This window comes from Erigeron canadensis, chromosome 4, assembly GCF_010389155.1.
Source record: "Erigeron canadensis isolate Cc75 chromosome 4, C_canadensis_v1, whole genome shotgun sequence".
Lineage (NCBI taxonomy): Eukaryota > Viridiplantae > Streptophyta > Magnoliopsida > Asterales > Asteraceae > Erigeron > Erigeron canadensis.
In genome coordinates this window covers 574635-587037 of record NC_057764.1, presented here as the reverse complement: position 1 = coordinate 587037, position 12403 = coordinate 574635, and the positions used below count along the sequence as shown (strand labels likewise).

Below are 12403 nucleotides of genomic sequence, written 5' to 3'. Positions count from 1 at the left end.
CTTTTTTTGAAAAAATTTAAGTAGTAAATCATGATACTTAAATAGAAACTTGTTGCATTTGCCAATATGCCATGGCCCATTTTGTATTCTGGTTGTTACACTTTGAGTGCATATTCATGTAAAGTCGATGGAGTAATACCTGCTCCATTGCCTGAACCTCATTTGTTGTGATATTAATACAAGCTAACCAGGGTAAAACAACCCTTTACCCAAAAAAGAGGTTAATAACAATTTCAATCAAGTCAGATACAAAATATGAAGTTTCCTTAAATAATATTAAATTTAGAACCACATATCAAACACTCAAACTTCGATTTTTGATCTTCCCATGTAAAAGTCAATTATGTTAAACCTTAAAGCAGGTTGCAGATGAAATGAACTCAGAGACAATAAGAGCATTATAATTCAAACCAAACCTTTAGTCAATCACTTTACAACATCCAACATGAAAACAATCCAAATCGTGGACTAACACTCCGTTATAGCGAGTTGCTTCTTATCCTTGAACATAATCCATAACAATGTGACTCAATCTTCTCCATTGAAACCAAAGTCGATTTTTGGCAGCTCAATACAGGGAAGCTCTGGCATTTTGAAATCATGAACAGGCGAGGACTCAATGAGGTTACTTGTAACCACTGACGGTGACTCTGTATCTTCACCATAACCTTTTGTTTTAGGGGGTTTTATCACACCCTTAAAAATGCTACCAAGGGATCGAAACGGGTTAGTAAATCCATTTTTGAGTTTCAAAATGATTGAAACCTCGGATACTTGCCAAACAACGGTGAGAACTATCATGGCAGAAAGAAGGCAATGTGTTATTACATTCTGTCTCCTTACTTTTTTAAGTTCTTTCACTATCTTATCATCATCGTCGTCGTCGTCTTCTTTTTCTCTCGAACTGGACACTTTACTTTTGGCTTTCGTCAACTTTGAGTAGGCTTCTGACTCATCTTCCAACATCTCCAACTGTTAATTTTATATCGACTTATAATATATTAATTATACCCATATTGTTCAAAATCGAGGTGCTTGTGAGAAAATACTGTAAAATCCCTACATAAGCAGATATCAGTAACCGGTTGTCGTGTTTTTAAGTTGCAAGTAATCAATTTCTTAGCTTTTTTTTAGTATAATGCCAACTGCTTTCATATTTATGTAGAGGTCACTACTTTTTGTAACATGAATTTCAACAAAATTTAATGAGCCCAAGCTAGGTAAATCAAGATTAGGAAACAGTCTGCTGAGATGGTAACTAGCAAGTTACAAACTGATTAAACTTTACTAGGCCCCTGCCGGATCCAAGGGGGGTGGGTCTGATAACTTCCAAATGGGCCTATATAAATATATGGTAGAGAGAGACCGCACTCATGAATCACAATCTGACTACTTTGTATATGAAAACCATGCAAATGTATATATCTTAGTTTAGATATAGAGTGAGAGACTGTATTGTATTGTATATATGAGAGGGGAAGAGAGAGGAAGAGAATCTTGTGTGGGGGAGAAGGGCTTGATGGGGTTTATAAGAACATCAAGGATAGGTGCAAAGTATGAAGGCCAAAGAGGGGTTTTTCTACTTGGTCACTACAATGCTAGATTAATCATAGTCCAACGTCCGCGGCCACAAAGGGTTATATTTATTTTGTCCTAAGATCTGAATTTCTAGGTAGGTGTTATTATTCACCCTTGGTATAATAGTTAGGCCACCACCACAAGATAATCTTTAAAGCATCCAAAAAGAAGTGCATAACATGAATCAAAGAGTACGTCATATTATATGCATAATAAAAGTGTAAAAAAGAAAAGAGGGATATATCAAATACATAGGCTATATAGGGAGTCCATACTCGTATCACCATTTTTTCATTAGTATAATAGTGCATAATAGTGGTGGATTTATTAAATACATATATATGATTGATTAATATATATATACCTGAGACATCAATTTGGATAAGAGGCGGCGGCGGCGGTTATCATCATCGGAAGAGGATATGGTGGGACCATCGTCACCGTCGAGTTCATCCATAAGTTGTTTAATGGCATGTTTAATAAGCTCAACCTTAGATGACCGTGACTCCTCCATTTGGATCAGTTACCACTGTACAAGCCAAACAGACAGACCGCAGACGTACACGGATATAGAAATAGAAATATACCAGTAGAAAGAATGGAAGAAAGAATGATTCTCAATACTACTCGTAATAATCAGTCAATAGGATGGCTAAAAATCAACCAATCATCATCCCATACTTTACTCCTCTTCTGCCACGTAGATATTACTTCGCATCACACGTGGCTACCACCATCTCTTTGACATCCTCTTCTTCTTTTGATAATAATTTCCTCATATACAAAACCCCCACCACCAACCCCCCTCCTAAAATTGTTTTCGTTATGATCGTTCTTGAGTTAAAAGTGTTTTAATATGAAAAACAATAAATCCAATATTGTTTTCGTTATCATTATTCTTAAGTTAAAAGTGTTTTAATATGGAAAACAATAAATCCTTCTAAAAAATAGTCAAAAAACCTTCTTAAAATTATATGAAGGTGACATGTTATCCACTAATTTCTTCACATGTCCTCATATTGTGATTAGAAGGATATTTAAAGTATTTAATTAAAAAGATTAATCATTTCTGTTTTACTATAATGCCAACACACTCATATTTTAATTCAACCGCTTTATGAATAACAGGGAGTCGTCGTGGGTGAACCCTAGGGGTATATCTTTTCTTTATAGAATTCAAACTTAATATTTCAAAAAAAAAAAAAGAAAATTTGTTTCCGAGACCAAGTGACCAAGTGTTACCACTTCAGAAGGTTCAAGAGTGAAATCGGGAATAGAAACTTCCCAAAATCATACACAATCCACTCCTTCACCAAAGTTGAGCTAGAGACGTTACGTATATCAACAACACCAACACAAGAAACCCATTTATGATTTGCTTACTTACAACCATACCGATAGTACTTCCTATTGCAACTATATATACAAACTAAACCGCCAGTCCAACTTACAATTAATAAATATTCTAACATAACAAACTAATTCACCATTTCTTTCTTCATCTGAAGTTGAACAAGTCTTCAGTTTCCATACCTGCTGCTACATCTTGTTGAGGCATTGAGGATCCTTCGTTATCCAAACCTCCTCGTTCAGCCTGCGGTTGTCCAATTTTCAAAATGCAATTATTGTGAATGATAAATAAACCGATCTATATAATGAAGTTTTATTCAGAGAGACAGCGCAATTGAAAGGACAATTACGCCGATGACAGTCTAGTGCTTCTTTTGGGACATTATACATTTACTTCAAACTCGAGAGTATATCGCAATGTTGCCCCTCCCCCTCCCCTTGAATAATGGAGATTTCAACCCATTTACTTATGAATGGGACGGTTCATATCATCTTTCAATACATATGGGTATATTGGGTAAAATCAAGAAATTTAGTTGGAAGAATGAGAGATACATATCGCATCACACCACGTTAAAGAGGCCCAAAGTGTTTTGTTAATTCATACAAACTAATACATACATAGATAGAAAGAATATTAAATGAATTAGACATGAAGTTTTAAAATCTAATCTGGCGTTTCACCCGCCCCACCGACCAGTCCATTTTATTATCTTAAAAAGACATATTAGTATGAGTCAGATAAAGACTACTGACCTTGGCTTGCTGATATTTTTGAAGCATGCGACGGTATTGCTGCCTTGCGTGTGTTGAGTTTACCATTGATAGCACCCTGGAAACGGCTTCACTTAAAGCAACATCCACTCTCTGCTTTCGAAATACCTTCACAATATCTTCATCTTCATTTTCATCAGTAGAATCCAAATGGAACCCTCTTAAACCATCTCCTTTCCTGTACCACCTTAAGATGATTTTCTCGACTATACCAACTGCCCAACAGATAGTTTCATAGTTTCTCCTTGCCTGATGACCTCTCACATGGGCCTACGAACAATATTAAAAAAATGAGATCGACTGCAGGAAGATACAGGCCATTATCACCAATATTTATATCAAAGAAGTATGTGAACTGCATCATATGTAGATGACAATTTGAATGCAACAAAACGATTCCCATGCAATACACCAATAGATGCTCACTGCTGTCTAAACATTTTGCAACATACAAACAGTGGCAGATCCCAGAAATACAAAGGTCCTTCAAATAAGTTGATTTATGCCATTATATTTGGATGAAATTTCATTGCATCTTAACAGAAGTAGTCACCTTCTACCACAACAAATATACGAGATGATAGGGTTAATAGTAGTCAGCTTGGGTAAATATAGTACGCGACAGTTTGAACACATTTTCTTAGTAAATTGGTAAAATTGGGTTCTGTTTAATTCAAACAGGTCAAGTAAAATATTTAGCTATAAGAAAAATGGGTTGAAAGTCAGATTACTTCTATTTTAAAGAATAAAACCTCCTATAGCTCATCTTTATCCAAATATTTGACTTTACTGTAATAACATCTCTTGTAATCGTAATTTATAATTAGCCATTGGTTATCTGCACGTCATATAGAATGGACAAAGAATGTTTGTGGGTTGACCCGTACTAAAAAATAACCCAATTGAACCCAAAAACTTTTTAACAGGCTGGCCAACCAGCCAAACCCCTTTTTACAAGCTGCAATACGCCAATAGATGCTCACTGCTTCACGTATACGAGCAAACTCATCTACTCTCGTCTTGATGAGAATACGTATGCAGGAAGTTTAATATCAGAAGCGCTTGCAGCTTTGGTAACAGCCTTCTTTTTACTGGTCATTATAAGGAAAAAATTTACAAAGCAGATGTCCAGCTAAGATAGTTCTATATAACACTCTACATAGACATGGGTAATAAGTGATGGGTGTTTGAAGGGTTAAAGAAGAGGATAAAAATTCTCTAAAGTTAATCTAACTTCAGAGGAAAAGTTGGATCATCTTACACCTTTGGATTAAAATCAATGATCAAGATTCCCACTTAACTATGTAATCTTGACCCTTGGTTTTAAATCAAGGGTTGAAATTGCTCCAACTTTACCTATAAAGTTGAAACAACTTTAGAGGATTTCTATCCTAAAGAAGAAGGATAGGGAAAGGGAAAACCTGTATCTTCACTACTTTCTGGCGAAGTGCAAGAAAATCCTTGCGACCTTTCCATCCTCGGTATTTCTTCTGAATAAGTAAGGCAGCACAATAATCACGTGCATTTCCAAAAGCTAACTTTGATGCAGCTGAAAGTCCATCAATATCACTTGGACGGATACCATACTCATCTGCACTCCCATATTCAGCATTTTCCTTCTGTTTCCTCTTCTTGAAAGAATGTGCCCTGAAAGCAGCTTGTATACGTGAAGCAGCTTGAGATGCATTCCTCACAGCAGCTATGGCATCCTTGAGAGAAAGCTGATCCTCGTTTATAAGATCTGGGTTTGAGATGCTATTTACCGTTCTTTCAGCTTCAACGTCAGCAGAGCACTTAGATAGTTCGCTTTCTTTTAACGTGAGGGATGATAGATGGCTAGTTAGTGCCACTTCCGAGAGATAACCTGCAAGCCCCTTGTGCCCATATATCGCGGCTATAGATGCTGGTGTTTTACCCGTTGGATCTTGTTGACAGGGGTCAGTGACTGCTCCAGCATATGCACCAGATGCTAGAAGTTCGGCTACCATTTTTTCTCTGTTATATTACAGAGAGAGAAATCAGATCAGGGTTCTTTCCCAGACATAGACAATAATATGTACGATGGAATATTCATACTATTTCACAGCAAAATGAATGTTCCATCCTTGTACAGTTATCCTGCTTTGCAGATGTAATCTTAATTAAGTTGACTGAAGATGTATATCATACCATGTCCCTTGCTCGTAAAGAATCTAATGACCATACTCATCATAAGACGTGAGTTCAACCAATTTACCAATTTTGAACAGATAAAATAGGAAATTTAGCTACAAGGGAGCATGTCTAATGGGTTCAAAGGCTTGAAAGTCGTCCGAAGCCTATATTTAATGCATAATCTTCTTAAAAGTGTTCTTCCAAGTATTTGGAATATTATTGTACTAATATTTTCATCTGTACCAGTTAATCACAACTCACACATTATCTATTCACAACAATCTGAAAAACTAAGAAAAACATGATTACAGGTCAACCCCCCCACATTAAATTTTATTTTTTTTACCTTCCAAAACGTGAAGCCCAATGAAGAGCAGTCCAACCATTAACATCACGAAAATTTATGCCGACTCCACATTTAAGTATAGGAGCCAAGGCCCATACAAAGCCTAATCCGGAAACCATGTGTATTATTCCTTGTTCTCTTTTAGACAGGACAGGAATGGTATTCTTATCGTGCAATTTAGAGGAAACCCAGCATTGCAACTTGTCCTTCAAAAGTTCTTCCAGTAGCCAATCTGTTGTTCTATATGATTCCATTTTGCCATCCAAATGAGTCTCAATGATTTGAGCCCATAAATCTTCACAAGCCATTGAAATTTCTAGAGGATCAGTTCTGGTACCTTTTTCAATTTTATCAGATAGTAGCATTTGCACGAATCTGACAAGTAGTAACAATTCTTCTGAGCTTTTACTTGATTCATCCTCAGTTGAGTTAGTATGCATATACATGCTAGATTTATCACGATACTCAAACTCCCTGACCTCGCTACAAGCCACTCGATTGCCAGAGGTAATACAAATAGTAACCTTTCCAGGTGAACGAGGTGGAGCATGGCAACAAATGACTCCTTCCTGAATAATATCAACAGGAACTTCAGCGTCCCCAAACATACAAATCCATTCACTATCTGATGGATCACACGTAAAAGTCCCAACTATGAGTACCTGCAGCAGAAAATATATGCATTAATACCCGGTAAGCACCATACCAATTTCCCAATTATTTTATATATAATTATCCACATTTTCTTCCCTGATAGCTCTGACTGTGGGCCAAAAACTTATAAGGGAACCAGGTATGTGTATCTGATGGGGTTGGGTGAAGAGAGAGATAATACAGATTCAGGTCAAAAAAGTCATTTTTAAGGAAATCAGGGAATGTGTAGATTTATCATGAAAAGTAACACAATTGATATTTGAAGGAGAGAAACAAGTTGGGTGGGTAACATTTCAAAATGGCTGGGGTCAAAACAAATCATCTTTAAGAGAATGCTAAAAACAGAAAGGTTGTTGGGGTTGACCCGGCAACATTATTGGTCAACACAGATATTCTTTTCAAAATGATTATAAAGATGTGACTTTTAACACATTTGACCCTAAGCCGATTAAACAGACAAATGCATTTCAGCACTTTAGCACCTAACAATACAATGTCCAGCCAGTATCTACTGCTAAGAACATAACCTAAATAGTAAACTATAATGGTAGCTACTTTTCGTAACCAATTCTAATCTTAGCAGGTAAAAAAACAGGCAAACACAACAAGGAGAAGCCAAGTAAACTTGCAGCCATCAAAAAACGATTATACACATAAAATACAAATACTCTGGAAGATTTTTGTATCTATCCTGAATGAGCTTACTTTTGTTGGCTCGGTCGCATAACCCCACTCGGGGCATATCTCACGAATTATGAACTTCTGCTCTTCTGCGATGGTTAAACTTGAATCTGATGCAAGTGGCGTTTCGATCTGGCCTTGATCGAACAACGTCGAGTACAAGTCAACATCACTCTGATACATATTTCTTGCAGGGATACATGCAGAAAATGTTGAATCTTCAAGTTCTTGAGACACCAATATAGATGCTGGAAATACAACATAGCTGTCAGAGGATTCATTGTTACTCGCATTTATTGTGAAACAGTTGAGCATAAGTTTCAAACGGATTTATACAACTAATCTAGTTCCAGATTGAAATGGCAATGTCAACCCACTTATATCTAAATTGGTCAAATTGGGTTATTGTCTATCTCTAAGAGGTTAAATGGATTAAGCTTAAAGATTGATCAACTATACAATAAATGATTCGAACGGTTCAAGAAGGTTAAACGGGTTTAAAGTCATCTGAAAAGTATTCAGATGCATAAAACCTTCAACGTTGCTTTATTAGAAAAATATAGACTATTATTGTAATTATATGGACTTGAGATCATATATAATATATTAGATATTTATCAAGTTTAAAAAGAAAGAATAGCAAGTGTTTGCCAAACCATGGATTTTGCCAACCCTAGTTACACAGATGTGAGCTCAGATTGTAAAAAGAAGCGCTAGATGGTCATTACCTGCACCAGTATTCCCAGAAAGACGCTCCCCTTGTTCTTCCACTGTATCACCTTTTGGCCGAGGTGAAAGGACTTTCTGTTCAAAGAACATAACACTCAGACATACTCCAACAAGGGAGTTAGAACAATAAATAAATAACAGGTGATGACATTCGGAGGACTAGTTATTCAATAATATGAAAGAGAGGTCTAAAGTTCGATTTTCTTGAAATGCTTTTGTGCAATTTGACATGTAGTTGCAACCATCAATACATCGTGTTGCATCATATTGCACAAAAGAGAATAGTGAACAAGTCAAGCTGAAAAATAAGGACTACTTTTCAAACTGGACAAATATAATATAAGCTTACATTTTTATCTGATGGGTAAGCGTAACTCTCTAGGGAACCGTCACATGTTGCATCCACATTGTATTTTAGCACGTCGTTCCATATTAACTGTTGTTGATTTGGAATAGTAAACTCATCTGTGGGTGGTTGCAACTGAGTCAGACTCTCATATTTATTTGCACAATTTTCGATGTAATTAGTTGCTCGTTAACTTTTATGGTAACATCCAGCAAAACGAGAGTAAGATGTCACGGCAGAAGAGTAAAACTTGCGTAGGAGGTAGAAACATAAGTGGGAAGCCTTTTACGCTATACATGATTGTGCTGCTCTTCCAGAAAGCTTCCACTAGATATAATAGTGGAAGCCATAATGTGCCCAGTTGCTAAAAGTAGTGGATGCCATGATGGGGTCAGTTAACTACTATTAAAGTGCTTGACTTGTTCATTATTAATCGACATTATTTTTTTATTTGGATCAAATAGTGTTTATAATATGTGAAAGCACCATCACACATTGAGTTAATACACAAACTTGGACTGGTGTTGTAGGACCATTTCAATGAAAGACATCTTGACCAACCCAGTACATGACCTTCCACACTTTAGCTTAAATCACATAAATCAAATCACATGATATATGGACATGCTTTAATGATTATGAGTAACAGGAAGGAAAGACACCTGGATATTGTAGAGACACATATTTGTCTGAACCATATTGCAACTGCAAATCCTCTCCATTGTAATTTGGCTCATTGATTGTAAATTCTAGGTCATCTGGATACCCGTTATCACTATATATTGTGCCAATATCTCTCGGGTGGTCCAAACTCAACTGCTCCTCAAGCCTTCTCAATGCCTGATCAACTTGGAGGTCAGGTGAGCCATCAATTTCCACAATTCTTTCTGTTAGATTCAAGTGACTTTCCCCATTGGGCTTGCTAACACCTGGATTAACTTCTATAAAACTGGAAGTAGAGGTGCCGTAGTAAGGTTCATTAAACTCAATGGCAGCAGCAGAGAAAGGAAGCTGAGCAGCATAGGAGTTGGAACTCTGAATGATGTTAGATCCCAAGGCCAAAGTGAAAATGGGCCCAGCACTATGCTTACCCTGAAAAGTATAAATGCTACAGTCAACTAACCAAATCTTGAATTGGAGTAACATAAACCATAAGAAACAACCAAAATGGGAAGTATTTTATTAATATGAAATTACATATATATGCAGTGCTTTAAAAAAAGGATACAAAAATTTTGGTCAAATCTTAATTTAGCTGAAATGACCTGAAGGAACACTGACAACTAATTACATGGACAAGCAAGAGATATTGTAGATATCTGCCAACACTTTTCATAGTAGCAACAGGCTAAATGGCTAATATTTTTAATTTGTGTCAAGTGAGAAAGACGGTGTTAGAAACTACATATGGTGGTAGCTGAATACATAATGGAACATGCTACAGGCTACACAAGTTTTGACGGGCTTACATAACTCCATACGATTATCACCCTATCATGCATCATGTGCAAGCTATATTCTGGTCAACAAGTAGGGCACAGGAACAAAAGATCAACATGTGACATATACATAAAGTATACTTGATTTTAATGGCATAGATAAGAATAGGTATGTATAACCATAGGATATCATTCGTCAGAGCTTCTTTTTTTCTTAGAGTGATAAAAGCTTACTATGGTTATATCTCTGTAATGAACGAGAACTATATGATCCATTGCACTGCCACAAGAATATTAAGAGAGATAAGTATACAAGAACTGTACAAGGATAACTATGTTCACATGCCGTTGATATAAACCAGTAAATGCCACATTTTGCTTACGTCATGCCAGTCGTAATATTATACAAAAAAATATTTACATAAGAGGTGAATTATACTTACGAATCTAACATCCAGTAACAACGCCTCTGGAAATTTGGATTTTCCTCACCATGTGCGTAGTAACAATTTAAAGCTTCAACATTTCCAACCTACAGAGTAAGGTTGCAACACCAATAAAATATGACAGACCTACCAGAAATAAAAGGCCCAGATGGGATTGCTCTGGAATTTCAACCTTTTGGAGTACAACATGGTGTGATCATTTACATTTCTATTATTTTTCATGAGTTGCAGCAGTGTAATAGGTCTGAATATAAAACGGTCAATATGCCTTTTATGTTTTATATGAATCTAACTTCACGAAACACACTGCATTATATCTAATCTTCCTGACAAAAGTTAAATTCTAAACAATCAATATGAACCAGCCTCTTGAGTATCAAGATCTTATACCAAGTTAGGACACATACAGTGCCCGCAACAGGAAATGTGAACCTGGATATCTGGGGGCACAGAGACGGTGAACTGAGTGCACTTAGATAGTTAGATTCAATTAAAAGTATGTTTTACTTAACCCTGTAATTGCCACATTAAGAAAATTGCAGTTGATCTACTCCCAAGCAAAAAGATTAGAGCAAAAATGACAAACGGAAATACCTTAAGACGCTCGTGCGCTTCACCAACATTCTTCCCATCCTTCTTTCTCCGCCAACTATGACCATCTTTACGAAAGAAACGAAGAACCTTCTTGTTGAAAAGAAATAGAGAACCGCCTGCGAGGGGGATTTAATCAACAGATAATCAGCCAACACACTTTATAAAATACATATATCTTGTCAACAAAATGAAGACATGACAATGAGGGAAAACTCACTAGGCGGTTTTTGAGGAGGCTGCTGGTTAAGCTGGGTTTCCTCATAATTCTGAAGTATAAAAAGCACCTCCCCTGGCCTTAGCCACCGGAATTGTGCTTCTTGAATTAACTCCTTGATGTTATACCCTGGTAGTTTTATTTAAAAAAAAAAAAAAAACGGGAAAGAAAGTAAATAATGACTCGTGACAACTATAACTAGAACGAACAAATATCATGTAGAAGGTCAACATCCATATGACACCCGACGATATGTCAAAGTGCTACACAAACAGTAAATTAAAACGGATCTCTTGCCTACTTTACAAGGTTACCTTCTACATTCGTCAAAGGAAACTAAAATATAATAATACATGATTTAGCTCCAAAAATGTGGCTTATTCTACACATTCAAACTGTGATAAAGAGTAACACGTATCCGGCAAATACTAGCAGATATGTAATATATTACAATATACATATATATATTAGCAAAACAATAGGGAAAAAAAATTAAACTAGAAGCTTTGTGTAGCTAGTCTCTTAATAATAATCAAACTTAACTACTGTATTTATTAATTTCAGTTAAATAATATACTCTATCATCATATATCATATATATAATAAAGCAAAAAAAGAAAGAAAAAAAGAACAGAACAGAATCGCAGCAGCACCTGACATGATGGACTAAAGGAGAGAGTGAGAGGAGGAGGTGCTGAATCATTAATTAAGCGAATGAATGACGGTAGGTAGGTCAATTATAATAAGTTCCACTGGGAAGGGAAGGGAAAGGAAAGTGGGGGGATGCAAGTACCGATGGTGAGAGACGCGGTTGATCAACACACAGACTGCTTCCACCAGACACTAGTCAGAGTCAAACACGATAGTACACTACTTCCAAATTTCCATATACTTTTTACAGTTTCTTTTTTTTAATACTTTAATATTTATGTTTATTAATAATATCTATCTTTATCTTAATCTTAATCTTAATATATACTATAAAACAGTTAAACCAATGACTAATTAACCAATCAAATCACTTAATATCATCAAATTGACTATCGCTTATGTCATCATTTAGATTAGCTATAAATTAAAAATCCTATTATTATATTA

The 12403-nt window shown here is 36.0% G+C and overlaps 2 protein-coding genes across 3 annotated transcripts; both read right to left on the bottom strand.

Moving 5' to 3' along the window:
• Nucleotides 1-341: 341 nt before the first annotated feature.
• Nucleotides 342-2315, bottom strand: LOC122594932. Its single transcript, XM_043767216.1, has 2 exons — nt 1943-2315; nt 342-972 (listed from the first exon to the last, which is right to left on the bottom strand). The coding sequence occupies exons 1-2, from the start codon at nt 2090-2092 to the stop codon at nt 529-531; spliced, it is 594 nt and encodes a 197-aa protein (XP_043623151.1). The 5' UTR covers nt 2093-2315; the 3' UTR covers nt 342-528.
• A 602-nt stretch (nt 2316-2917) lies between these two features.
• On the bottom strand, nt 2918-12152 carry LOC122594930 (calmodulin-binding transcription activator 4-like). 2 transcript variants are annotated; one of them, XM_043767215.1, is made up of 14 exons: nt 12099-12115; nt 11959-11999; nt 11309-11434; nt 11092-11207; nt 10495-10583; nt 10286-10331; nt 9275-9704; nt 8616-8731; nt 8266-8341; nt 7562-7785; nt 6203-6864; nt 5124-5697; nt 3685-3972; nt 2918-3172 (listed from the first exon to the last, which is right to left on the bottom strand). In XM_043767215.1, the coding sequence occupies exons 2-14, from the start codon at nt 11963-11965 to the stop codon at nt 3077-3079; spliced, it is 2850 nt and encodes a 949-aa protein (XP_043623150.1). In that variant the 5' UTR covers nt 11966-11999; nt 12099-12115; the 3' UTR covers nt 2918-3076. The 2 variants fall into 2 exon arrangements, with proteins under 2 accessions (XP_043623150.1, XP_043623149.1); XM_043767214.1 differs by having other exon boundaries at nt 11959-12152.
• Between the last annotated feature and the right edge of the window lie 251 nt (nt 12153-12403).

Bases quoted from the DNA above. Each gene is read 5' to 3' on its own strand.
- LOC122594932 (XM_043767216.1), bottom strand. From the start codon at position 2,092: ATGGAGGAGTCACGGTCATCTAAGGTTGAGCTTATTAAACATGCCATT. The intron at 973-1,942 runs GTATATATATAT...TAAAATTAACAG, and splicing joins TATCCAAATTGATGTCTCAG to TTGGAGATGTTGGAAGATGA.
- LOC122594930 (XM_043767214.1), bottom strand. The intron at 9,705-10,285 runs GTAAGCTTTTAT...TATACTTTTCAG, and splicing joins ATTACAGAGATATAACCATA to GGTAAGCATAGTGCTGGGCC. The intron at 5,698-6,202 runs GTAAAAAAAATA...GTAATATAACAG, and splicing joins TGGGCTTCACGTTTTGGAAG to AGAAAAAATGGTAGCCGAAC.